At 39.8% G+C, this 27,739-nt stretch overlaps 1 protein-coding gene across 1 annotated transcript in view; it reads right to left on the bottom strand.

The window, feature by feature from the left end:
- Mroh2b (maestro heat like repeat family member 2B) overlaps positions 1-27,739 on the bottom strand; it is a 68,377-nt gene that overhangs the window by 19,180 nt on the left and 21,458 nt on the right. The window contains exons 14-29 of the mRNA XM_090332000.1: positions 24,633-24,737; positions 22,041-22,197; positions 21,855-21,895; positions 21,116-21,257; positions 20,546-20,589; positions 16,510-16,617; positions 13,054-13,170; positions 11,879-11,986; positions 10,841-10,993; positions 6,811-6,837; positions 5,957-6,076; positions 5,684-5,763; positions 3,467-3,602; positions 3,277-3,372; positions 2,539-2,628; positions 2,031-2,151 (exon numbers count right to left, since the gene is read on the bottom strand). Of these exons, the coding sequence (XP_090188126.1) occupies positions 2,031-2,151; positions 2,539-2,628; positions 3,277-3,372; positions 3,467-3,602; positions 5,684-5,763; positions 5,957-6,076; positions 6,811-6,837; positions 10,841-10,993; positions 11,879-11,986; positions 13,054-13,170; positions 16,510-16,617; positions 20,546-20,589; positions 21,116-21,257; positions 21,855-21,895; positions 22,041-22,197; positions 24,633-24,737 (1,645 nt within the window). The remainder of the gene's footprint in view (positions 1-2,030; positions 2,152-2,538; positions 2,629-3,276; positions 3,373-3,466; positions 3,603-5,683; positions 5,764-5,956; positions 6,077-6,810; positions 6,838-10,840; positions 10,994-11,878; positions 11,987-13,053; positions 13,171-16,509; positions 16,618-20,545; positions 20,590-21,115; positions 21,258-21,854; positions 21,896-22,040; positions 22,198-24,632; positions 24,738-27,739) is intronic.

The following is a 27,739-nucleotide window of genomic DNA, read 5'->3' as shown; positions in this document are numbered from 1 at the left end:
GTAAAAGGGAAGACATGGTATAAAACTCATTCTACAAAGCTAATATTATCCTGACAACAAAAGGGTATTTAGGACATAACAAAAAAGAGAGAAAAATTGTAGACTAATTTTGTTAATAAGTATAGATACAAAAATATTCAATAAAATACCTGCAGATAGATTTTATTTTAGTTGGTTTTATTTTAGGCATTTAAGGATGATCCAATATATACAAATAAAGGTAATCCAGTGTATAAACAGAATCAATGACAAACATCACGTGATTCTCTAAATTTATACAGAATAAGACTGTGATAAAATTCAATATTCCTATATGATAAAAGCCCTTGAACACATGGCTTCAATTTCATTGCTTATTATACATGTGGTTAGGTAGGTTATATACATCTAGAAATTTGATCATATCATTTAGATTTTTCTAATTTATTTGCAGTATTTAAAAATATTTCTTAATGATCCTCTAAACTTCATTGATTTCTGGTATGTTATACTTTCTCATATCTCATTTCATTAATTTGAGGGTTTCTCTTGTTCTTTTTTTCTTGTTTTTCCTTTGTTCTTTTGGTGAGTTTAGCTAAGGGCTTTCAATGTTGTTTATGTATTTAAAGAATCAACATTTTTAGCCTCATTGTACTGTTTCTAAGTCTCTATTTTGTTAATTTTTGTCCCAGTCTTTATCTTTATTGTTTCTTTTTATCTATAGCTTGGATTTGACTTGTTCTTGTTTTGCTAAGAGGTTGAGGTGTCAGTACGTTATTTATTTGGGAGCTCCTCTCAGATTTCTTTCCTCCTTCCCTCCCTTCCTCCCTCCTCCCTTCTTCCCCCCCCCCAGCCCTTTCTTTTTCTTTCTTCCTTCCTTTCTTGTGGTGGTTTTGAGGCTTAAACTCAGGCCCTGTATTCTGCCCCTGAGTTTTTTTGCTCAAGGCTAGTTCACTTGAGACACACCCCTATTTCTATTAAAAAATTGGTAGTTTCTTTTTTGGACATAAGGGTCCCATAATTTTTATTGCCTGAGCTGGCTTTGAGCCAAGCTGTGATGCTTAGATTTCAGCCTCCTGAATAGCTAAGATTATAGGTATGAATCATTGGCACCTGGATTCTTGCTGATTTCTTATTGATGAATTAATAGTTGCAAACTTCTCTCTTGGCTATGTATTTGAAGTTTTGCAAATGTTCTACTAAGCTGTTTTAATTTTTCTTCAATCCTAGGAATGTTTTGATTTCTTCCTTTATTTTCCTGATGACTCTCGGAATTATAAAAAGACTGAAATATTTATCATGTGTCAGGGGCTCATGCCTAATATCCTAGCTACATGGGTGGTTGAGAAGAGAAAGACCATATGTCCAAGACAATATGGATAGAAAAGACTCTTCTCAATGAAAGAAGCTGGGTCTGGTTACATGGCCTTGTCACCCCGATAAGATGGTAAACTCAAGATGCAAACGTGGACAGGAGCTAAGATTTCAAAACAAAACAACACCAAGAAAAATGCTAGAAATGTGGCTCATTGGGTTGAACATCTGCATAGCATGTATGAGCCTTGACCTTAAATCCTGGTGCCATCATAAATAATCAAGAGGTTTGACTTGTTCAGTGGCTCATGCTGGTAATCTGAGCTACTCAGCTGGTGGATATGAGGAGAATCATGGTTTGAAGTGAACCCAGGCAAAAAGTGTGTGAAACCCCATTTTATCCAATAGCTGGATTCAGTGGCACATGTCTCTTATCCCAGTTCGGTGGGAAATATAAACAGGATTTCAGTTCAGGCTAGCCTGGGCTAAAAGCAAGAGAATATCTCAAAATAACTATAGAAGAAAGAAAGGGTATAGGAGGGAGGTTAAGAAAGAAATGTAGCTGGGATGAAGTGAATTTGATTAGTCTACATTATGTGAATGTATGTATGATCACAGTGAAATCCCTTTGTACAACTAGCTTTGCTAACAAAGGATAAAAAGTGGGTGCATCTTGACTTTTTTTCTCTTCATAGGAAGAGAACCCTTCACTTGTGGGTTCCCTTCTCTCCGCTCACCTTTTACACAAAACAGACCAATGGTTGAGCTGGTAGCAGCTTGACGGATGCTGGGCAGAGAATCGCAGGAGTGAGGGACCAGAAGCCCAAGGAGTGAGCCGATTTTGAAGTTCTGTGGTGCCTGCAGGATAAAGGAGAGGTTCAGGTGGTGAGGACGCTTGATAAGGCCCTCCGACTCTTCCCCATCCTGATCTCAAGTCCCATGTTCCCCCTACATGTCCTGAGACATGTTCCCTCAACATGTAGTTGAATCACAGAAACCCCTCTAAAGATGCCTGATTTCTTAAGGGAAGTGAAAAAATGAGCAACAGGCCAAGAAGCTAGGGAGCCTAATTGTAGCATGGCAGCCGCCACACTCTGGAATATGAGATACTACCCACAAGGTTCCCTGGAAGCCCCTTCATCTGGAGCCCGAGTTTTATCATGTAGGGGGGGACTGAAATTCTGGAGGGGTCCCAAACCCTGTGGCTCACACACAACTGGATGTATGCATTTCCAGATTACTTACAGTAATATCATTTGTCAGTACTTTGGCAATAATCTGGAAGGCTCTTTCTCTTTCCCACTCCTTGGGTGAAACAAGCCACATTCGGAGAAGCTGTTGGTCAGAGAATGAAATTCTTGTGCTTAGTAGTCATCATACTCTTTAGTCTCCTTATGAGTTCCTCCCTTCGCCTCTGCTCCCTTTTCCTCTCTCTGCCTCTTCGGTAACTGGATCTCTCTCTCCACACAATTAAAAAGATTATTTATTGTTATTATGAAGGTGATGTACAGAGGGGTTACACTTATATAAATAGCACATCTCTTTTTGAACAATCTCACTCCTTCCCACACGCTCTCCCAGTTTTCCCCTTGTGTCCTCGTCCCAAGTTGTATAGTTAGTTTTCAACGTGGTGTCATGGCTTCATTTGTTCACCTTTTGTCTCACACTTCTGTGATACCCTTACCTTCCCAAAGAAATATAAATGAACAAAAAAAAACAAAAGGAAAAGAAAAATAGCAATAAAGAAAAAAAACCCCTAACACTTTGTTTCCATTTCCTGGAGTTCATTTTGATAATATTATTTTATATGGTCTTATGCACCTTGCTATTGTGCGTGGTGTTTTAGAGGAGTGGTGTTACATGCTGAGGTAGGAGGTCAGGCTGGCTGTCTTTCTGTGAAGAAGGTGGAGTAAGGCTGGTGTGGCAAGCTGGTGGAGGTAGTGCAGTGTGGGAAGATGAGTGAGGCATGGTGAATCTACTCACATTAAACATTTCTTCACAATCGTCTGCATCTTCATTATCCCATATCATGGTCCTCAGAAGTTTACCTAGAGCATCCATGGATTTTTCGTACAGAAACTGAAAGCAGATGTGTGTGTGTGTGAGCCTTGGGCTACAGAGGGAAAGTCCCCACTGCAGCTTTCCATTCTACTTGGTCCTCACTGCCACATACGTTAATGTGTTCCTTGTCCTTGTCCGTCTCACCCTCACTTCTGAGCTTTTCCAGAGGGGGAAGTGGCAAGAGTCGTCGGATATTCTCTTCAAGGATATTAAGATGGCCCTTTAATGAGAGCCGAGGTTTCAGTTTGCTGAAAGGAGAACCATACGGAGAAACGGTTATTATGTTTTAACACAGAAACTCATTAGAAGGGTCAAGATCTGTGAATTGGCTCTCACTATGGGAAAAGTCTGTTGAATTTTCTGAAAGGCTCGAATGTTGAGGGAGGTGGTGACAAGTACAGGAGACAAGGGAAACAAAGTCACGCCTTGGTGATCATTTTCAATATATGTCAGTACTAATTTTTTAGATGAATGAACAATCACTCATTTTTCATTATTTACTACTGCATTATGTGGTCCGTGATAACATTATTGTTTTCTCTATCATGTGTGAGAGAAAGAGAGAGGAGAGGTCTTTAATTAGAGTCTAAGCTTTAGAGAGTATGTTTTATCAGTCAAATACGTTCTTTTGCCTTCTATGTGCTGCCACAGGTAGGACTGGTTCTTAGATTCTTGTGAGTTCATCAATGACTCTTTTTTTGTGGGGGAGGGGAGAGTCCTGGAATCTAAACTGGCCTGGTTGCTGCTCCTGAGCCTCTTTAGCTTAAGACTAGAGTGCTACTGTTTTGAGTTACAGCATCATTTTCAGTTTTCTTGTGGCTAAGTAGAGCTAAGAGTTTCACGAACTTTCCTGTCCAAGCTGGCTTTGAAACATGATGCTCAGATGTCAATCCCCGGAGTAGCTATAATTACAGGTGTGAGCCATTGGTACCCAGCTAGAATCTTTTCTTCTTTCACACATTTATACAAACATCATGGGGATCAGAACAAAACTTAACATAGCTGTAGATATCTATTTTAGATATTCCTACATCATTCTTTAATGAAATAGAAGAAACAATCCAAACATTCAGATGGAATAATAGAAGATCCCAAGTAGCAAGAACAATCTTTAGCAGGAAGAACAATGCTGGAAGGAGATCAATAACACACTTTAAATTCTATTACAAAGCCATAGTAATAAAAACAGCTTGGTACTGGCACCAGAACAAGCCTGAGAAGCAATAGAACTGAAGACCCAGAAACAAGCCTACATTCACCAACAGATGAGTGGATAATGAAATGTGCATCAAATGAAATATTAAAATCATAGAATTTTGATCTGTGATGCTACACTTTGGATGAATCTTAAGGACATGATGCTAAGTGAAAATTTAGCCACACACAGACAAATACTGTATGATCTCACTCATATGAGCTTATCTACATTAGAGAGAAAATGAAATAGTGGTTTCTAGCGTCTGTGAGGAGCAGAGAATGATGAAGAGTCATTGCTCAATGGTTATGCCGCTTCAATCACACACGATTAGAAGACTTCTGGAATTTCCTTACATAATACTGCGAATCATGTGGTTGTCCTTAGTGCTACCCAGGTATACAAGTGACAATGACCAAGAGGGTAAAATTTATGTTGTTTGTGTCACAATTAAACATAAGCAGTTGAAGATGAAAGACATGCTGCTCACGGAGCAGCTGATCATGTGGGAGCACACAGCATGCCGAGGAACCTAGCAGCCTGAGAGCTCCTGCACAGTAGGAAGCAACTTAAAATTTGTCTGAAGGCCACCCTCTAGGAGGAGAAATACGTTTTTGTATAGAAATTTCAGTCTCCTCTTCTCAGTAGAGCTGGATTCTCTGACTAGTTCCTTGTCCCCATCAGCCATCACATGATCAACTCTCAGCCAAGGTGTCAACTCTTTTTTCTTTTTTTGCCAGTCCTGGGTCTGGGCACTGTCCTTGGGCTTTCTAAAGGCTAGGGCTCTACCACTTGAGCCACAGCACCATTTCTGGTTTTTTTTTCTTTCTCTATGTATGTGGTACTGAAGAATCGAACCCGGGTCTTCATGCATGCAAGGCAAGCACTCTACCACTAAGCCAAACTCCCGGTCCCAACGTGTCAGCTCTTTGACTCCATCTGTGAAATATGTATATATAAGAGGATGCATTGAAGTCCATGCTAGCAGCTATGTCAGTGGCTGGGGGAGGGGGAAGAGCAGGGGAGTAGGGATGGAAAGTCTTTTTGTTTACACACACACACACACACACACACACACACACACACACACACACATGCACGCACGCACGCATGCACGCTCCAGATTCTCTGTACCTCAAATATCTGATGGCAATTAAGACTTTCCATCGAACGGGGCTAGCTAAGGAATCCAGAGGCTCATCCTTTATCAGGTTCTGCAACACAAACAAGCAAGTAAACAGTTTCAGGAAGCCTCAGTGGAATTCGCAGACATGCCTCCGAGCTTCCTGAGCCCTGGTATACCTGGGTCAGAAGGGAGGCAGAAATCTGTTATATGGAACTGCTGAGTTCTACCGAGTTAAAGTTGGAATGTTCAGGCCCTTGCCCTTTCCTCCTCTGCACACTCACCAGCATGTGATCCATCAGCATCTCCTTGTGGGAAAACTGGAACTTGTGATCCTCAGCATCTTGTACGGCAATGCCGATCTCAGTGATGCTTCTTGTGAAACTCATTTGCAGGTCCATGTCCTAAAGCAAAATGAGTCACAGTGCAAGCCAAGCTCTTAGGCACCACAGCTGAGTCTTTAAATGTGTCACCTAAGGTTGAAACATGCACCCAAACAGGAGTAGGAATCTTTGCTCCCTTTGCCATCTCTATCCTAGCCTAGGATCTAAAGTTGCAGGGAAATTGAGAAATGAAGGTCATCCATTTCTATTTCCCTTAATTACTGAAGTTTCTCTAAGGGGATGGGACTTTTCAAACTTTTAAAAACCATAAGCCATAATAGAAAACAGTTCACAGTTTCTTCTAGGATTTGTACAGAAATATCCAATGTATAACTAAAATAAATGTTTAATATGTCTATATTGCTCAGTGGAATGCAATTTTCTATTTTCTGTGTATCTATTTTTATCTATCATCTATCTATCTATCTGTCTGTCTCTTTGTCTGTCTGTCTGTCTGTCTATCTATCTATCTATCTAGTATCTGTCTTTACATAGTTACCTTATTTTGCTAAAATTTTTTGCTAGGAAATTTTTTTTGCTAGGGTCGGGGGTGTGGCCCAAATGTTAGAATATGTCTGTTTATTTATCATCAATCTATCTATTATCTATTATTTTAATTGAATTTCATTGTCAAGGTGATTTATCTCTCATCTATCCTCCTAGCATCTATCTGTCTGTCTATCTATCTATCTATCTATCTATCTATCTATCTATTCATTCATCTATCTACTTTAGCATCATCTATCATCACATACCTTATTTATCACAGACATGCCCAGAACCTGAAAAATTCAAAGCAAAGCAGATACTCAGTGAGTAGCAGTCAGAGACACCCACAGCCCCTGATGTTTTACCCCTTAGCCTGAAGGATTGCCTGGAGTGGAGTTTTACCCAGGCAGGTATGCAGGCCATTTTCTTTCCCAGTTTTAAAGTGAGAGTGTATCTTGCTGTCTGGTATGTCATGAGCAAACTATAGAAAGCAGGATGACACCACCAAACTTTTGGGTTTTCTAGGTTGGCAATCAGGTTAAAGAGGTAGTTAGTTTGGAATTAAAAGGGGAAAATGCTCTTGGAGGAAAGGAGAGGGCAATGAAAAGTTGTAAAACTGACAAATCTGGCAGGGCAGCTTCACACGATGGGTGAGATTTGCGACGATGCTTGTGTTAAAAAGTAAAGTGATATATTAAATATAAGCAGAGTGATACGATTTAGTCAATGCCCACTGCACATCTGTTTGTGTACAATGTCCTCCACAAGAGGAAAGACATGCAGTTGAACTGAGCTGCTCAGGATTACCCAAAGCCAGTGGAGAGGGGCTACCTTTGTTTGCTGTGAAATCTCCCTAGGGTTTTTTTTTTAATCTTCAATATTTGTAACTGATTTTGACTATTTTAATTTTATAGTTTTTGGATTTTATGTTTTCACTTTATGTACTTATTTTATACAAAACCTTTCTATGTAACCCAAGCCGGCTTTTAAGTCTCAGTTCTCTTGCCTTAGACTCCTGAAAAATGGGTTTACAGGTGTATGCCAGCATACTCGGCTTTATTGTTTACAAATAAGGTTTTTTAAAATGTGTCTCTGGCAGAGGTTTTGAGTGTTGTGATTCAAGTCCATTTTCCACATACTTCCTAGACATGTTCTTATATTACCTGTGCCACATCTTGTGTGACAGAAGAATGTACTGTCCTAAAAATATATGCTATTATCTTGATCTCTCCTTTCCCTCTATTTTCCTAATAGTTATCCTCAGAAATTGATGAACATTAATGTAATGTAAAAGATTGAAAATTTTATATCTAGTTCTCATGATGACTCAACAGATTTGTGCGCAGCGGAGTCAGCTCTGCAGAGAAGGAGGCCCTGCTCATTGGCCTAACCAATTCTACTTTGTCCTTTTTGACTATTTTTTCCTGCCTAAATTCTTTTTCCCCTCCTAATTCTTGCTCTTCTAGTACTACCTTGGATTCCAGAAATGATGAGGTGATCCTTCTGACTGTTATCCTCTGATAACAGTGAACCATGTGTGACAGATCACCCTGTCGTGAGATATCCCCCTAACATGTGAGTGATTGCCCATGGATTTGAGATCACACCCCAAAGCAGGAGTAATCGCCTCACGGGAGCCTGATTGACTTCTCAAATGGTGAATGTGAGAACAACTCCTCCAGATTCCTTCAAGGCCTTAAAGGTATTCTGTTAGCTGTAGTCTTCCCAACCATCTCCTTGATTTCCCCTCCTATGATCTTTCAAAGGCCTTGCCCTCCCTTGAAGGCAGATTGACATTCATGGAAAACTCCTTTGTCTGTTCTTTGCTACATAGCCCTCTACCACTACTGTGTCTTTTCTTGGCCTCTGGGATGGAAGGATGAATCTGGTCCATTGGGACACTTGCAGCTGGGGCTTTGACTCTAAACCTGTGAGTTCCTAGGCTTCTCTATTTCTTTCTTTTTTACATATATTTTTTATTATAATTAATAGAAGGGTTACATTATATTCACCAGACAGAAGTGCATTAACTCACAAACATTGATACCCTTTCTCATGTCTTGGTCCCCATTTCCCTCCCTCCACCCCTGCCTCTCATCTTATTTTCCCCCTTCCCTATCCTATTTCAAATAACCAAATAAGCATATATATACTATATCAGATAACAAGGTGAAATACTATAACAATATGAGATAACCAAGGGATAGCAAAAGAGATGAGAGATAACATAGTACATTAGGGACAACAATCACTCATTATAGGGCTTTTGTTTCTATATCCTGGAGATCCTTTCATTTATATGGCCTTATGTATCTAGGTTTTGTTCTATTACAAATCTCTGCTAGGAGAGCCCAAGGTTTCTACTGATTATGACAAATGAGGGAAACTGTTGAGCCTATGTTCCTTTGAGTCTGGCTTACTTCACTTAATATGATTTTTTTCTAAGTCTTTCCATTTCCTACAAATGAGGCAATGTCATTCTTTCTGACAGCAGCATAGCATTCCATTGTGTATAAATACCACATCTTGTTGATCCATTTATCAACTGAGGGGCAACTGGGTTGGTTCCATATCTTTGCTATGGTAAATAGTGCTGCAATGAACATCATTGTGCTAGTAGATTTAGTATGTCTTTGTTTCTGGACAATTGGGTAAATGCCAAGTAGTGGAATTGCTTGGTCATAGGGGAGCTCTATGTTTAGTCTTTTGAGGAACTGCCATACTGCTTTCCATAGTGGTTGAATGAGTTTACAATCCCACCAGCAGTATAGTAGTGATCCCTCCTGGCTGCATCCCCTCCAGCATCTGTTGTTATTAGACTTCTTGATCATGGCCATTCTAACTGGAGTGAGGTGGAATCTTAAGAGTCATTTTGATTTGTATTTCTTTTATAGGCCTCTCTATTTCTAACAGGCTATGTAAGGCAATTCCCCTGAAATGAAGGCTTGAGGATCCTTCCATTAGTGAATGCTGACATCTATGATTTCATGGACTCCTCCCCATCATACTCTTCTCACATACACATATGAATAAATACTAATGAATGGCATTTATGGATTAAAAACATGGATTGTGGGCTAGGAGCTGGCCTAGTGGCAGAGTGCTTGTCTAGCACTGGGTTTAATTCCTCGATACCACATACACAGAAAAAGCCAGAAGTGGTTCTGTGGCTCAAGTGGTAGAGCACTAGCCTTGAGAAAGCCTAAGGACAGTGCTCAGGCCCTGAGTTCAAGACGCAGACTTGGTAAAAAGCAAGTAAGCAGGTGAACAAAAGAACATGGCTTGTGGAGACACAGAAGACACAAAGCAGTAGACAAAGAGTCTAAGGTACAGATCCTAGCACAGAGGTGCTGAAGAAAAGAAGATATGTCTCTAAGCAGGAATGGTTCCTCACACCTGACTGCAGATAAGAATCACTGACACTTTGCCACCATTTCTACTTTTCCTGAGATCTACTTACTGGTCCTCCCTCTACTCTAGGAAGCTGTATTTAAATTTCATCCCTGGTGACTCTTAGTAAGCCAGTCTGACAGTTATCACGGAAATGGCTTTGAATTAACTGGAAGCATGAAATAGTTTATTTACAGAAACCACCAAATGTGTTAAGGGAATGAAGCAGAACTGAAGGGGTGAGTTGGGGATAGTGCATTCTTAGCATGTTTGAAAGGTCTGAGGACATTCATGGTGTCTGGGGGTGAATGTGGAGGGAAAATAGTACACAGGTGGATTGAGAAGTATGATGCATGACATAATGTATTCACTTAAAATACACATAGTGTTCTTGCTATTGACTGCTCTGAGTGGTTTATACATATTATCATATAACAAGTTGTTTAACCTGTTAGCTTTGGGTAACACTTCTGGGACTACTATAGGGAAGTAATAAGCCAGCTGCTCAAAGTAGTACAGGAGTAACTATATTTAATGTCAAATAAGTCTGGATCACCATGGATAGAATTGGTCTGGGGAGGCATTGGGAAAATATATGACATGACCTGCACAAGGACTTAGGAGAGAAAAACAAAATACCTGACTCTTCTTAATAATTTTTTGTTTGTGTTCTCATCTCAGATCTTTTATTTTCTTCTGTCCCTTTTCTTTCTTTCATTCTTTCTGTTTTCTTTCTTTTTCTTTTTCCCCTCCCTCCCTCCCTCCCTCCCTCCCTCCCTCCCTCCCTCTCTCCCACCTTTCTTTCTCTTCTCTTAGCTTTAAGGTTCTAATGATTTCCTCAAGCTGAGCCTCTGTAAGATCTGTTACCCAACCTGGGATCCCAGGCAGCCCTGTGGCAAGTGTTACCTGAGAACACTGGCTATACAGAAACAGGATTTGGGTCATGATGTCATGGTCAAGCCTGGTGAGAAGTTGTAGCTTGGGGGCATGGAGGGCCACGGCTCCATAGATCGCTATGAGGTCAATCTTGGTCAGGGTTCTTTTCCCAGAAAAAATACCCTGAATAACACGAAAGGGAGAGATAAAAATAGGATTTAAGGAGTTTCTTTTATTCTCATATCCCCCTTCCTCCGTCCCCAGTCTATGGATCACTACAGGAGCTAAGAAACTGGATTGGGAATGATGAGAAGGAGTGTAACTTTGGCATACTTTGGCTCACACAATTGCAGACAGCCAGGACTATCATGGGACTGTCTGACTTAAGTAGAGAGAACAAGTACAGAGTTGAAGATAGGTTCGCTAATGATTTGCTCATCGGATTCCTCCCTCCCACGGGGGAAGCTGAGTACATTTAATCACAGCCCTAAGTGAGGCCTGAACAGTTGGTGGCAGGACAGATGCAGGCATACACAGAGCTCATTAGACGCTTCCAGGTCAGCACTGGAAACAGAAGTGGAGTGGGCCTGGGATCTCTCTGCGGGGCCTATGGGACCTGAGTTTAAAGAGGTCTGACCTGGAATGTAGTCCTGGGGACCAATGTAGGAATAAGAAAAGAGTGACATAAATGAGGTGAACTTGTCCTTGCATACATGCTGTAAGATCACATAATTGTCCTTTGTCCAGTTATGTGGATAATTTTCTTTTTAAAAAGAAATGTGCAGGGGGCTAGAGTTTGAACTAGTGGTAGAGTGCTTGCCTAGCATGCATTAAGACCCGGGTTCAATTCCCCAGCACCCCACATACGTAGAAAAAGCTGGAAGTGGTGCTGTGGCTCAAGTGGTACAGCACTAGCCTTGAGACAGTCCAAGCACAGTGCTCAGGCCCTGAGTTCAAGCCCCAGGAGTGGCAAAGAAAAGAAATATGCAAATAGAGTACTCCTGGAAGAAACTGTTATCACTTGCAGTTTTAGTGACCAAGAGCTTTACAGAAGATTATTTTTTTTACCTTACATCGATTAATAAAAAACTTTTCCTCATCTTGGAATGTTTTAAGTACTTTTAGGACTATGTCCAGGTGGTTCTCCGCACAGTATCCTAAAACAGATGCTGCTCCCTGAAGTCAGAGAAGGAATAAGGCTGTGAGTTTTACATTTCATTCAATTTACGCTCCATACATTCATTCATTCACACATTCATTGGGCAAGTACATAGGGAATAGCTACTGTGTGTCAGGTGTTCTGCTGGGTGTTGAGGACACAGTGGAGAACACCACTCTGCCACGTTGAGGCATGCTGCCAAGGGAACTACTACCAGAACGATAGGAAAGTGAAACAAGGAGAAACAAACATCAGTATGTTTGTCAATAAATCACATGCCAGAGGGTGATGAGAAAAGCAGAAAAATGGAGGTGAGGGATGGGCAATGTTTGTAATATGCATATTGGCAGTCCATGATGGGAACACAAGCAGGGGGACATCAAATAGCAGAAGCTTAAAATGACTAAGCAGAGGAGCCACTGGACTATCTGGGATTGTAGGACACCCAAGAACTTCCATTAAAGGAAGCAAGCACGCTATGGTGCAAGTGTAACTGTCTCACAGTCTACAGCAGAACTAAAAGTTTAACAAGAGCAATAGATGGTCCTATCTGAGGAGAAGGAAAGAAATGATAGCAACAGAGAAGCAGGCTTCAAAGTTCAATGACATCCAGTGGCTTCTCCTGTGTAATGTGGAAGAAAGAACTCTAACCCACTCAGAGGAGAGATGTAGACCGCACTATTGAGGCTAGTGAAGGCTAGTTAAGGAATGAGTATGTATGTCCTCATATCACTCCAGGTAGATCCCTTAGACTGAATGCCAGGGCCTTGTTTCTGTCAGCTTATAAATTCAGTGATTTTGATGGTAGTGGTCACGTTCTAAGTCATGCACCAAAATATAAAAAAGATGTCCTTGTGAAGTAAGGAAGTTTGAAATCCATATTCCAGAGACTTGCATAAAAAGTGAGCATCGAAATTTAAACAGCAAAGCCTGATTCTTTTAAAGAAACTCTTTAGGAGTATCATGGGTACATTAATACATAACTCTGGACATAAGTGGGACATTATCATCACACCTGTCACATGTTTTGTCATTAGGATGAATGGTTGTTATCTAAATAGGAATCGAGGGCAGGGGTTCTCACCTGTCTTTGGTCACCTAGCTGGCTGGGAGAAACCAGAAATTCCTTAATTTGTGAGCTTACAAAGTCTGTATCTTGGCAGGAGGCTAACGTGGTTCCCAAGGCTTTCCATAGGAATTTCTGGAACACAGAAGTTGAACAGCAAGGGATTTACTGATTGGATTTTAGTGGAAGGAGTTAAAGCAGTGGTCTGGAGGAAACATAGTGGCTTTGACTTGTAGCTGATTGAATGATAGTCCTGTGCATTTGCACCTCATCTCTTCTGGGAAGGGGCTCAGGGCCCAGGCTCTGCCCTCCATCCATGCTCCTCAGCCCTGCTTCCCATCTCCAGCCTCACCAGCACAATGCCTTTCACGCCTTACTGCAATGGCCCATTTTACTTGTTTGGCTTTATGTTTAGAATTTCAACTCCTGGTAAGCTGAAGGCCCTTATATATTACCTCTAGTTTACAGTTTGGGGTAGCTAATATGTGCTGTACAAATGCTCATTGAGGAAAGACTTAAAAAAATCATATTAAGTGAAGTAAGCCAGACTCAAAGGAACATAGGTTCAACAGTTTCCCTCATTTGTCATAATCAGTAGGAACCGTGGGCTCTCCTAGCAGAGATTTATAATAGAACAAAACCTTGATACATAAGGACATATGAATGAAAGGATCTCCAGGATATAGAAACAAAAGCACTATAATGAGTGATTGTTGTCCTTAATGTACTATGTTATCTCTCATCTCTTTTGCGGTCCCTTGGTTATCTCATATTGTTACAGTATTTCACCTTGTTATCTGATATAGTGTATATATGCTTATTTGGTTATTTGAAATAGGATAGGGAAGGGGGAAAACAAGATGAGGGGCAGGGGTGGAGGGAGGGAAATGGGGACCGAGACATGAGAAAGGGTTTCAATGTATGTGAAGTAATGCACCTTCTATCTGGCGAATATAATGTAACCCTTCTATTAACTATAATGAAAATATATGAAAAAATAACAAAAGGAAAAGAATAAAAAGTGCTAATTGAATAACCATATTAATGAAGACAGGGTTAGTTTGAAGATGCTTAAGTTTGGGTTCTGAGATTCAAATCAATACTAGCTATGCAATGAGCATAACTTTATTTACAGTCTCCATCTTGTCTTATACAGGGGAACAGTTGGCTTCCAGGCCTCTGTGTGGCTCACAGCTACTGAGTGGTTATCACTGATTAGAAGGTAGTCTGTGGAACAAGCAGAGAGACTTGAAAAAATGGCTGAAATTAAGCAAACACATCCAGGAGAAACTGAGCAGAGTGGCTTGGATTCAGAGGTTAGTAACAGGATGGAATGATTCTGTAATTTCAACTATGAGAGTGGGCAGAGCCTTGATTAGATTGGGACTCTGTCTAGGCCAGCACTTGGTGTCTGAGGAAAAGGTTTCCTATGATAATGGAATTACAGTGAGAAAAACTGTGCACAGCATTGAAGCAAATACTAATCTGTGAAGCATGTATGTAACTCCCTCTTGGGGGAAAAGTTCAAGATGCAAAAGAGTCTCAGAAAGTTGTGGGCTGTAGAAAATATTGACGCCAAGAAGAGGACTTATGTCTATGAGGTGAGTCTCAGAGCCTCCCAGATCTGCTTCTCTAATGTTGCTTTGCTGAGTTTTGTTCTCTGTGTGTATTATATTCCTGATTGGGATTTCGTGCAGAATCCAGGAAAACAGGAATATACCTGGAGAAAATGCAGAGGTGGAGTGAAAAATCAACCCTGTTTCTCTTCTTCCTCTATCATGCCTGCTTACTGTGAGGCATTGCAACTCTTTCCTAGTTCTTGGAATGGCCTTTGTGATTCAGTGCGGAAGGCACAATGTGATCAAAATGATCATGTGTCACTACTGAAGGTATACTTCAAGAGACCTTGCATATTTTCTTGCCATCACACGAGGGTAAGTCTCAGCCTTTGTGAGAGTGAGACCACAGACATAAAGCCATCCCAATCAAGTCTGTCCTGTGTAAGCCAACCTCTAGTATATAATGGTGGGTTTAGCTGAACTGAGAAGACTGTCCAGCTGAGCTCCACCTAGCTAAGTGTCAACATATAAAATTGTGAATTAAATGAGTTTCTACTATTTCAGTTCACTAAGTATAACTTGATGGCCAGTGAAAGCCAACTGGCATACTCTTCATTTGTTTTTTGTTTGTGAAGGTAAAGAAACATCCAGGCTGCTCACTGCTTGAAACTACTCTGCTTATCCATATTCCCATAATCCTGGAGCAATCAATGAGTCTCGGAGCTGTTGGGTCAATGTTATGACATAAAGTGCAAAGGGCAAGTTTGTGCAATGATGAGACTCTGCTTATGAAATCTTTTAATGTGTGTCTTCAGGGTTGGCAGGCCAGTTTGGAGAATCAGTATTCCACACCAAATTAAAGTCAGAGTCAATCAGTGAGGGGAATATCAAAGATTGGATGGGAGAGTTGAAGATTAATAATAAAATGACCTTGTGGGGGAAAACAGCAATGGAACCAATAAAAGTTAAGAAATGTTTTTATAAGGAAATTAAGTTATGGATGACATGAATGTAATAGTGACCAGGATCAAAACTATATTTACACTGAATTCATGCCTTATGCCAGGCATTTCACTAACTTTCTCTGTATTTTGTAGTGTTGAACCTTCATAAGGGTAAAATCCTTAAAGATGAGTGTTGCTTCTGTCCTACAGATGAGTATGCTGAGGAGCCACAGAGAATCACTATTTTTCCTGAGAAAACTATTGGAGTCAGTAGAAGACACAGGATCCAAACCCAATTTTAAAAACAGAAAGCTATGGGGCAGAAGGCTATGAAGAGGTCACTTACACATAGTGGAATGGAAGAACTAGCTCATTACTGACAGGCGGATTTACAAGACTGGTACAATGGAAGCTAAGATACATATGGCAGACAATATCCATTCCTGTTCCTCTTCTACAACAGAATCTCTCTAGAAGGGTCATGTGGCACTTGCAACAGTGTTCCTTGAAGTTAGGTGTGGCTAAACATGTAAGCACATTTGTGAGAGGATGTAGTAGTGTTCACTTTTCAGTAAGTGACCTTAAAAGGAGATGTGTGTGTGTGTGTGTGTGTGTGTGTGTGTGTGTGTGTGTGTGTGTGTGTGTGTGTGTATGCGGGTATTGTAGCTTGAACTCGGGCCCAAGTGCTGTCCTTTAGCTTTTTTCTCAAGGCTGATTGGTCTCCTACCACTTGAGACACAGCTCCACTTCCAGCCTTTTGTTAATTGGAGATAAGAGTCATATGTGTTGATCTGCTTGGGTTGCCTTTGAGCCATTATCCTCAGCATCCTGAGAGCTTCTTTTTTCTTTTCTTTTTTTTTTTAAATACCGATTTCCTATTCCTTTTGGTTGCAATATAGATAAGATGGAGTGTGAACAACCATTTTCGAACCTAGGTAGATCCTATGGTTTCTGAGCTGAACAGAACCAACCTTTTCCATAGAGGTATTGCTGTAACTGTCCATTTGCTGGCTGAAATCCTGACTCAGTTGAATGGTCCAGGCCATGTCATTGATTTTCCACAACGATTCTTTAAGCAACTGTGAGAGGAAGTGGAATACACACATGCATAGTTGATAAGTTGTTTTTTGTTATTCTGTGGTTGCTTTATCTTTTAAAAGTATAAATGTATATTAAATGGGATTATTCCTATTTTCATAAAATAAGCAACTTCATTGGAACTTTTCCTCTGTATTTATTAAAAGGAATGTTTTCTGAATGCTCATTAAAATAACATAAAAAGAATGTGAAACTAACTCATGTTCATAACTTAATTTTTCCTCTTAATAACTGCTGAAACACTTAAAATAAAAACAAATACATTTTGAAATATAAAGTGAGGTTAACATTTTCTCAAGTGTTGATAGAGTTAGAAAAAGTCTTGTAGAATTAGTTAGGTGAACAGGTGCATTTCTGTCAACTTCCACAGTTGTAATTGAGTATTTCTGGTTTTGAGGCAGGAATATGATGAGTTTTCTTGAGAATTCCTGTCCTGTTTTAGTTAGCAATATGGAAAAAGATTATTTTGTCTCTAGGAAAGACAAAATCCATTCCAGTGAAAAATATATTTTACTCTATTTTTCCCATCTGATGTTTTTAGAAAAGGTACTAGATATCAAAGCCAGTGAAAAAATTTGTGAATATTTATTAGGAGCGCTAACCCAGACGGCCTCTTAGAGAGAAGCAATTAAACACTGTTGGAATGGTACGAGAAGATATCTGCATACAGTTTTTTTTTGAAAAACAAAGCATACTTTGTATAGTCATGACTGAGAAGAAATGTAATATTCCGAAGGTTTCCTGCTACAGAAGGAAATTCCTTCCTAGTGAAGACTATTATTCCGTAGTGGTAGCATGAGGAAATAGGGAAGACATTTTCACAGAAGGTAGGGAACCTAAGAGAAGCATGAACGGAGAGGTGGGTCTTAGAATTGAGGTCCAAATGAGAAGAATAGTCATATTCAGATCCTATAGGTTACAATTGCTGAGAGCCTTTACATCATGACAGTTCTGATCTGCATCTTTTTAATATACTAATACTAACTCGCTGAGGAAGAAATTGGAACAACCTCATTCGCCACCACTTCAAAAATACCCATGAAGAACCAAGGACATGAAAGAACTTTCCAATAAAAACTATAACACTGTGAAGAAAAAAAACTGAAAACATTACAAGATAGAAAGAGATCTTTTATTCATGGACTTTAGCAGAATTAATATTCCAAAAATGGCCATGTCACAATAATGAGTCTACAGATTCAATGCAATCACCATAAAAAGTTGGATGACATGGTTCACAGAAATAGAAAAGAAATCCCAACATTCAAATGGATCACAAAATGTCAATGAATCCTGATTAAAATAGTAATTTTGGAGGTCTTTTAGTACTTGATTGTACCTGGTTTTAAATGATACTACAAAGAGATGATAACAAAAACAGCACAGCTTCAGCATTAAAATGCACAAGTGAAGTAATCGAATGGAGAAGAGGACCAGGAATTAATCTAGACAGCTATAGCTTTCTAATTCTTGACAAAGGTGTCAACAACTTATATAGGAGAAAAAATAGTTACTTCAACAAATATTGTTGAAATAGCCACATATGAAAGACTGTCCCCAGATCTCACCCTTTTAAAATATTCAAAATGGACCAAAGACTTTTATATAAGACGTGAAACTTTGAAACTACTAGAGAAAATATTGGGAAAACACTTTGAGTTGCAGCAATTGGTAATGAAGTTCTGAATATATCTCAAAAATGTAGGAAATAAGAGAAAGAATTTATAACCAATATTGCAGTAAATTAAAAGCTTTTGTACCACAGAGTAAAAAATTATCACACCAAAGAGATAGCTAGTAGGAGGAAATCATTGTTGCTATTCACCCAAATAGATAATATTCATAATATACATACAATGAAAAGAATTAACAGTAAAAGAATACATTTTCCAATCATTAATTGAACAAAACATTTTATTGTGTTTGTGCTGGGGCTTGAGCTCAGGGCCTACCTATGCTTTCAGCTCATGGTTGGCTTGCTAGTATTTAAGCCACCCTTCCAACATTTTGCTGGTTAATTGAAGATTGAGTTTCTCAGACTATTCTGCCTAGGCTGGCTTTGAACCTCAATGTCTCAGCCTCCTGTGTCACTGGTACTTGGCTTGAACAGATAATCCACCCCTCCAAATTAAAAAATTGCCAATAAATACATAAAACATTTTAACATCTTAGCTGATATATTGCACATGTTTATTTGGTTATTTGAAATCGGATAGGGAAGGGGGGGGAAACAAGATGAGAGGCAGGGGTGGGGGGGAGAAATGGGGAGCAAGACATGAGAAAGGGTATCAATGTTTGTGAAGTAATTCACCTTCTATCTGGTGAATATAAGGTAACCCTTCTATTAATTACGATAAAAATATGTGATAAAAACCAAAACCTTTCAATATCTTTAGCACTTGGGCAAATGCAAATAAAAACTACACTGTGATTTCATTTTACACAAGTGAGAATGAGAGTCATAAAAACATCATAAGAATCAGCTAATGTCAGTGAAGGCAGGGACAAAGAGAGACTTTATATACTGCTAGTACAGTGGCTATGGATAACGTCGTGACAGCGCCTCAAAATCTAAGCATAGAAAGTATGATATGGGTTTTCCATATCATGTCTGGGTATATACATATGAAGGGATTACAGTCAATATTCTGTAGACATCCCTGCATATCCATGTTTATAAATGTACTGCTGGGAACAGCCCAGTGACTGAATCAGCCTGAGCCCCCATCAACAAATAAATGGATACAAAGAGGGTATATATATACATATGTCACATTAAGATAAAATAGGGGACATATTATATAATGGACTATCATGTACCTATAAGGCATAACAAAATTATTTAAGTTTCAGAAAAATGAATGGAACTGGAGACCATCATGTTAAGGCAAATATGTCAAACTCAGTAAAACAAATATCACATATTTTTCTCATATGTGTAATCTGCAAATGGTGAAAAGGGTTACATTGATTAAGATGCATTGTATTCGTAAACTTTTGTTAAATGACCAAAGTTGTAAGAAATAGTATGGGCACAATTTAGGAAGAGAAAAGGTATCCAAAGTAGGGGAAGGGATGCCCAAAAGAACAATGGGGGGTTGAATAGTATCAAAGTACATTATACACATGAAATTACTTTGTACAATTAATACATCAAAAGAATGTTCTCAGGTACCATCCCGGAAGCTCTAGTTCTGGAAGAAGTCTTGAAAGGAGGTGGAGGAGGTTCTATGGAGAGGTCACTGGGATGTGTAAGTTTCAAGAATTCCTACAAAGACTGGTTATGAATTGAAAACCTGCTATACTACATCTCTCTTTCCATAAGCTACTTGACCTCTTGTAGGCTCCTGAAATGGAAATCTCCTGTTCAATTCTGTCAGCAGCTTGCTAGTTCTCACATTTGGCATTGCCTGTGGTCCTAGTTACTTATAAAAGGCCCCAAAAGTTTATGGCTGAGAGAGGAGATTCTTTTTCTGGAAAAGGAATGCCCAGGGGCTTTCATTTTTAGAAATCAGAAAAAAGACAGAAACATATAGAGGAAGAAATAGAATTGCATTAAGGGCCATACAAGTAGAATTTACATATATGAACTTGATGGTGAATTGCGAAAGAATTCAGTTGGCAAGTAAAGGAAAAAACATCTTTACTTAAGAAAGAATAGTGAGTGAAAAATCTTCCACACTATCGTTAACTCCCAATGAGGTGAAAACTAAAGATCATTGTTCACATTATGGTAATTTACGATGCATTAGCCTGAAGAAATCATTTCTAGCAATTTAGTCATTTGCTTTGGTAAAGATGTGCACTGCCCTTTGTAATGGATTTCTTTTACTAGTGTAGCTGTTAAGAGGAATGACTTTCAGTAGTTTTGCCATCTATCTTCAACAATTTTCTAGGAGGGACTCTTACCTGAAGCAGCATCGTTTCCCATAGCACAATGCTGACATCCTTTCCTAGAAATGAAAATTGATACAGTAATTGAAAAATAAGCCAAGATTCAAAAATTGCCTTATCAGTCTTCTAGTGGATGCTTTTTTTTCTTAGACAATTCAGGTGAAATTTATTGCACTGGCAATTTAAAAGTGATTGTTAAGTGGAGAGAGGCTCTTCAGTCTGTGACATAATCTATTGTCTTTTAAATTTCAAAGTAATTACTAAACAAATGATATATTTTGATATTGTAATATGGCTAATGGACATTTTGAAATACATAAACTCAGTTGCTCTAAGGACAAGTCCAAAGCAAAAATGGACATTCCTGAAAAGCTGGAATTTGATCTCCTCATAGTATGAATGTCAGTAGATTGACAGAGGATAGTCAAGAAAAAAAAAAGATGTATTTGTTTACCCTACATAGCAAGTTTATCATTTTAATTAAGATGAGAAATTTTGCCTTATGGATTTACACTGAGAAATGGTACATCATCTCTCCATGTTCTCGCTTTCTTTGATAATATTCTAACCCCACTGCCCTTGTACCTTCTAGAGGCTGCAGGAGCTCAGGTAGGCGTGTTTTCCACAGGTCTATCAACTTTGGATGAATGATTCCAGGGACTATCTTCAAAAGTCCTATGGCACCAGCACCACATAATTGCCCTAAACTAGCAAGCATAGATATCACCTGAAGAATGAAAGAATAGAATTCTTACCACCAGTTTTAGAAGTATTTAAATGGTTTACCACCTTTCCCTCCTCCTGTCTCTGTCTCTTTCAGAAATAATGGAAAAAGAGAAGTCCCACATTTCACTTGAATCCTAATTGGATAACCTTTAAATAAATCATCATACTGTTTGGCTATTCTAGTACAGAAAAAAATCAATGCTTAGCCAATGTTTCTTCTTTTTATCCCCTGTAAAGAAATATATGGAAACCCACCAATGAAAAATAACTGGGAAAAAACTGTACTTAGAAATGTTTGTTAAGTAAATGAATTCCACATTGTTTTAGATGTATAATTTGTTTGATGTTACTTCTGGATGAGATTCAGTTCAGGCTTATTTCAAAATCATAAAGTTTAACAAGCATTTCAGAGAACGGAGCAGATCTTGCCATTAATAAATATTCATGAGTGTCATTAGTGCGACAGAAAGTTTATCATTCCATTTTAGTGTTTCTTTTGGTTTGAAGTCAACATGCAATTTTATTAGCATTTTATTTTCAACTGAATTATTCACACCAGCTTGGAGTTATCTTCCCATGGTACTTTGTGAATACTCACCAGAAGTCTTGCCAGAAGCTGATGTGGTGAAGGAAGATTCACTAGAAAAGAAAGCAATTTTCGTCATCACTGTGGCAGCTAGAAACATTGAGATTGAGGCTGGGTTAAGAGCACAGGATGGGTAAACTTTCTGGAAAGAAGTATCTTGCAACAGAAAAGCTTAATTTTGATGGTGAATGTACAAACCGGCTCCCGTAGAGATGACAAGTGCTGTTGACTGCTTGATATCATGCTTCTTTCTTTCCTCTGCCATAACCAGAATTCTGATGATATTAAACAGGTGCTCCAGAGTTCCCGTGTATTGGACAGGTACTACAAAAGTTAGGATTCTTGGCCATAGCACCTGTGGAAAACATTATTTCTCTAATCCTTTCCTCTGATTTAGAAATTTTTTATTCATGCTGTGGGTCAAGCCCAAATGAAATCATTAAATAACATCTCTGACCACTGTATTTATGTTTAGGTGCTGGTTCTAGTGAATATTGGTCAGTGTCTATGGTGTTGTCTGGCATTTGAAACAAGACAATTGTTCCAAGCACTTAGTGAAGGCTATGGAACTAGTGTCGCTACTCCTCTTGGCATTGTGAAAAATGCCTCACATATTCCCTTCAACTCCAAGGGTGGAGTGGGAATGTCCCAGGGGGGAATGACTGGAGGAGGGGGGTGGATGGTGACTGGGGAGGAGATGAGTGGTGGCTGGGGAGGAGGATGGATGGTAACTAGGGAGGAGGGTGAATGGTGACTGGGGAGGAGGGTGAACGATAACTGAGGAGGATGATGGATGGTGACTGGGGAGGAGGATGAATGGTGACTGGAGAGGAGGGTGAATGATAACTGAGGAGGAGGATGGATGGTGACTGGGGAGGAGGGTGAGCGGTGACTGGGAAAGGAGAGTGAACGAGTTACTCTTATGTCCTTTGCTGCAGGTTCTGATCTTTGGGCTTGGTCTACAGCATCTGTCATTTCTTAACGTGTCCTAGTGGAAACCTTGTTATCAGCTAGAAGTCTTCCCCCTTGTCACTTGTCCCTTAACCTCCTAGCTGTCGGTTGAAGGGCAGGATATCTCATGCCCTTCAATGTTTCATTCCTATTATTATGACCCAGGCGTTGCATCAGATCTGACATAACAGATCCACTGAACTTCGACATCATCATTTTCAGGGCTTGGCGCTTGCTTACAGAAGACTTTCATTGACTCATCAGCCTCAGTGTAGGAGTTTGACATGCCCTTTATAGTCTAGACTCCTCCTCTTCCATAGCACTACCATTGATTTTTGGATCAGAAGACTATCGTTGACTATCCATCAACAATACTGACATTTATTTGAATGCAGATTCAAGAGTCTCCTGTGCAGTATGTGGCCTGGAATCCTGTATTTAAAATAGATATTCCAAATAACTAAGGAACTATAATCTACCTTACATGAAATTTCTGAAATACTAAAATTGAGCAGTCTGTCTATCCTGGCTCTTCCAGGTATTCCGCTGGGTACTTTCATAAACTGAAACCCTTTCTCAGGCTATGGGAGACTTTAGTGTTCTCCCCACCCCACCCCACCCTTTTTTTTGGTCATTGATCTTGAAGACAAGACCTGACCAATGTCCTCAGCTTTTGTGCTCAAGGCTAGTGCTCTACCATTTTGAGCCACAGCTCCATTTCTGGTTTTCTGGTTTTATAAATTGTAGATAAAAGTCTATTTTTCTACTCAGGCTGGTTTTGAACAGCGACTCTCAGATCTCAGCCTCCTGAGCAAGCCAGGATTACAGGCATGAGCCCGGCCCAAAGTTTCTCTTTTTAAGGTGCACATTAACTAGGTCTCCAAGAGACCTGAATATGGTTTTTTTTTAACACCTTTCAGATAAATAGGGAAGGTCTGACATTTTGTTAGAACTGTATGCACTATTTAATATTTCCAGATGTGGGAAAAGAAGAGAAAGAATTTACAAATTGTCATGTACTGCATACATATCAAAAGTTTATGTTAATTGCTCAGTTAATAAGTTAATTGCTTAATAACTAAATATGAGAAACCACTATGTACCCAGTACTCAATATCACAATACACCTCTGAGTCAGAGAAAAAAAGCCTATAATATAATGTGTGATTGTTGTCCTTAATGTACTATGTTATGTCTCATCTCTTTTGCTGTCCCTTGGTTATCCCATATTGTTACAGTATTTCACCTTGTTATCTGATATATTGTATATATGGGTATTTGGTTATTTGAAATCAGATAGGGAAGGGGGAAAAACAAGATGAGGGGCAGGGGTCGGGAGAGGGATAATGGGGACCAAGACATGAGAAAGGTTATCAATGTTTATGAAGCAATGCACCTTCTATCTGGTGAATATAAGGTAACCCTTCTATTAATTACATTAAAATATATGGAAAAATAGCCAGGCCTATTGACTGTCATTTATTTCTATTCCCAGCACTCAGTAGGCTGAAGCAGGAGGAACCCAAGTTTGAGGCATGCCTGGGATCTAAAGCAAGATACTGTCTCAAATAAAACAAAAGCAAAAATAAAACTGTTGGATGCTGTGGCTCATATAATTCTAGCTACTCACAAGACTGAGATCTGACAATAACAGTTAGATGCCAGCCCAGGCAGGAAAGTCCTTGAGACTCTTATCTCCACTTAACCACCCAAAAGGCCTGGAGATGGATCTGTGGCTCAAGTGGTAAGTTATCAGCTTAGAGTGAAAAAGCTGAGACAGCTCTTAGATCTCCAAGTTCAAGGGGTCTAAAAGGATAAAAGGGGAAAGAGACTCCTTACCTGAGGCATTCCAATGACCAGTGGGTCCAGGGATTTTAAGACCTTAAGGCTTGTTTCTTGAATACATTTCTCTCCCTTCTCATCCACTGGCTTCACTGGTTTCTCCTTTAAGAAAGATCCAACAAGCAATAGCAATCTCTCCCAGTAGGTCTGGTCCCTCTAACCCTCTTTGGCTGTGTTTTCTGGAGGGGAGGACATCATACCTCAACTTAAGGGGCCCTAAGAGCCAGTGATCTTGGTCTCCAACCTCTAATCCTATTTGAGAGGGCCCCCTGGAGGAATGAGCTGGAAGTACACACCTGGCCAATATACCAAAGCAAATGTGAGGAGCTTTCCCTTCCCAGGACTTTCCTCTCTTTCCTTTTAGATCTTTGTCATTTTCTTAGGAAATGTCTATTCAAAGCACTACTTTCTATCGGAGCGGGTAGTAATTTCAATGTGACTCCCTTCCTAAGATTGGCAACAACTTAAATATATGTGATATATATGTATACATATATATTTATAGATCTATAGATTTATATCTGTATATACATACATATAGTTGGTTGCTATAAGCCAAATAGCTTGTGTCTGCACTAAGTTACAAAATTCGATTCCTCCTTACTTTGAGAATAACAGTGGCCTGTGTGATTAGTTCACAGGGCGAAGGCAGAGCCCTCATAAGCTAGAGACCACAGAATTAGCTCTCAGCCACTGGAGGACACAGTATCATTGATGAGGAGGCGGGCCTTCACGAGACTCTCCATCTTAGGATTCCCAGCCTCCCAAATAGTGATAAATGAGTGCTGCTTATACACCACCTACGTCCTCACACTTCCCGTTTAAAAATCACTGTTCATGAATCATAGAAAATCATGAGTCTTATTATGATCTTCTCATCCACATATACAATGTGCTTTGATCCTACCCAACCCCATTACTCACTCTGGTGTCCTTTCATTTCATTTAGTCTTTTTCCTTTTCTCAAATACTTCTGCATCTACTTTCATGTCATTAAAAATAAATCTAGATTCGGCATGTGAGAGAGCATATGCATGGTTTGCATTTTTGAGTCTGACTTCTTTTCATTAATAAGATGAATGCTGGTTCTATCCCTCTTCCTGAAAATAACATGATTTCACTCTTCTTCATAGCTGGAAACTCCATTGTGTATGCATGCCATGATTTCTTTACCCATTCATCCATGAACTGACACATTAGGTAAATTCCATCACTTGAGTATTGTGAATAGGGTATGAATAAATATGAGTGTGGATATACATGTATAAGTATACATGTGTGTGTATATATATGTGTGTGTGTGTGTGTGTGTGTGTGTGCTGACTTTGATTCCTTCAGATATATGTTCCCAGGAGTAATATAGAAGGGTAATAGAGAAACTCTATATATGTATATATCTATATATGTATATATCTGTAGATATATTGAGGTGTCATCATACAAATTCCCATAGGTGTTGAACTAATTCACACTCTCACCAATAGTGTATCAGGGTTCTGTTTTCTTCACATTTTTTCCAATATTTGTTTTCTTTTTTTTAACAACTAAACAAAATAAAATTCTGGTTTATTGTTGGACAGCACTGTTTTACACATACATCAAACAGGCCAAAAAATAATAAACAGCAACTTCATACACAAAAAAAGGAAAAAAAAACCCTTTTTATCTTTGGCCTTTTAATATTCTTTTTTTCTTTTTTTTTTGCCAGTCCTGGGCTTCAGCTCAGGGACTGAGCACTGTCCTTGGATTTCTTCAAGGTTAGAGCTCCACTTGAGCCTCAGCACCACTTCCAGCTCTTCATTATGTATGTGGTACCAAGAAATCCAACCCTGGTCTTCATGCATGCTAGGCAAGCACTCTACCACTAGGCCAAACTCCCGGCCCTGTCTTTGGTCTTTTTAACCATCTCATACAAACTGACTACTTTATAGTACATCTAAGTACATACACACAAAAAAGCTACTGGAATGCTCAGAATAAGATTGATTTTTTTTGGTTGTACTTTTTGCTCTTTTTATAAGGTTTCTTTCCTCCTTTGAGATTCTAATGAACATGGCCACACCACAAGTAGACAGAAGTAGGACAGAATGCTCTGAAGGCTGGATTGGTCATCTGAGATTATTAAGAATGACTGACCCCAACCATATGTACAAAAATATAAAATGGAAATAAAATACAAACAAATTTTTTAAAGTACTTTTAAGAAAGAAAGCAGGGCCTTGGATGTTTTGGTATTGTCCTCCCTTGCTGCACATTCTCCTGGTGGTTGTGGTGGGGTGGGGGAGAGCATGGCGACGCTGCCCGCAGAGGGCGGCTGGCCTCTCCACTCCAAGGTGACCACGTTTAGATTCCGAGACGCGAAGTGGACGGTGCATAGGTCACGGTGGCCTTTTTAGTTACCTTTTCCTTTTTGGCTGCCCAGTCCTCCTCCTCATCAGTCTTCTGCTTCTTGGTATCGACGCCCTCATCCTCATCACCTCCAGCTGCCCATTGTGCCTGGAGCTTCCTCTGCCCTCCACATCTCCATCTCCATTCTCCTCCTCACCATCCCCTTCTGCCTCCTCCTCTTCCTCCTCCTCTTCCCCCTCCTCTTCTTCTGCATCTACCTCATTATCAGCTTCCTGCGCCCCATTTTCCTCCTTAGCATTCCCATTGGCAGGGGCATCTCTTCCATCCCCCCCTGCCTCCTCCACAACTTCCTCCTTGTCCTTCAAGTCCTCGGTGGTGATCTCGGAGCTGGTGACCACAGCCTCGTCTGACATGGCAGGGGCAAGCCGGTGATCCGGTGCAGCCAGGGAAAAAGAAAGCCAGACTTGGAGGACTCCGGCGGTGGAGGAGGAAGGGGATGCGGGAGCAGGACCCTGGAGCAATGCAAAGATGGCTTTCCAGGGCCGCCAGTGGGGCTCCAGGGCTTGTTTCTTGGCGATACTCATTCTGACTCAGATGAGATAGGATTCCAGTGTAGGTTTGATTTGCATTTCTTCGATGAGTAGAGATGCTGCACTGTGAATATTCACCCATTTATTCACCATTTGTACTTCTTTATTTTATTTTATTTTTTATTGTTGGGGTAATGTATAGACTGGCTACAGTTGCATTCGCCA

This window comes from Megascapheus bottae, chromosome 4 (assembly GCF_031878675.1).
Source record: "Megascapheus bottae isolate mThoBot1 chromosome 4, mThoBot2.hap1, whole genome shotgun sequence".
Taxonomy (NCBI): domain Eukaryota; kingdom Metazoa; phylum Chordata; class Mammalia; order Rodentia; family Geomyidae; genus Megascapheus; species Megascapheus bottae.
The sequence above is the reverse complement of the archived record's forward strand: the minus strand, read 5'-3'. Positions and strand labels throughout refer to the sequence as shown.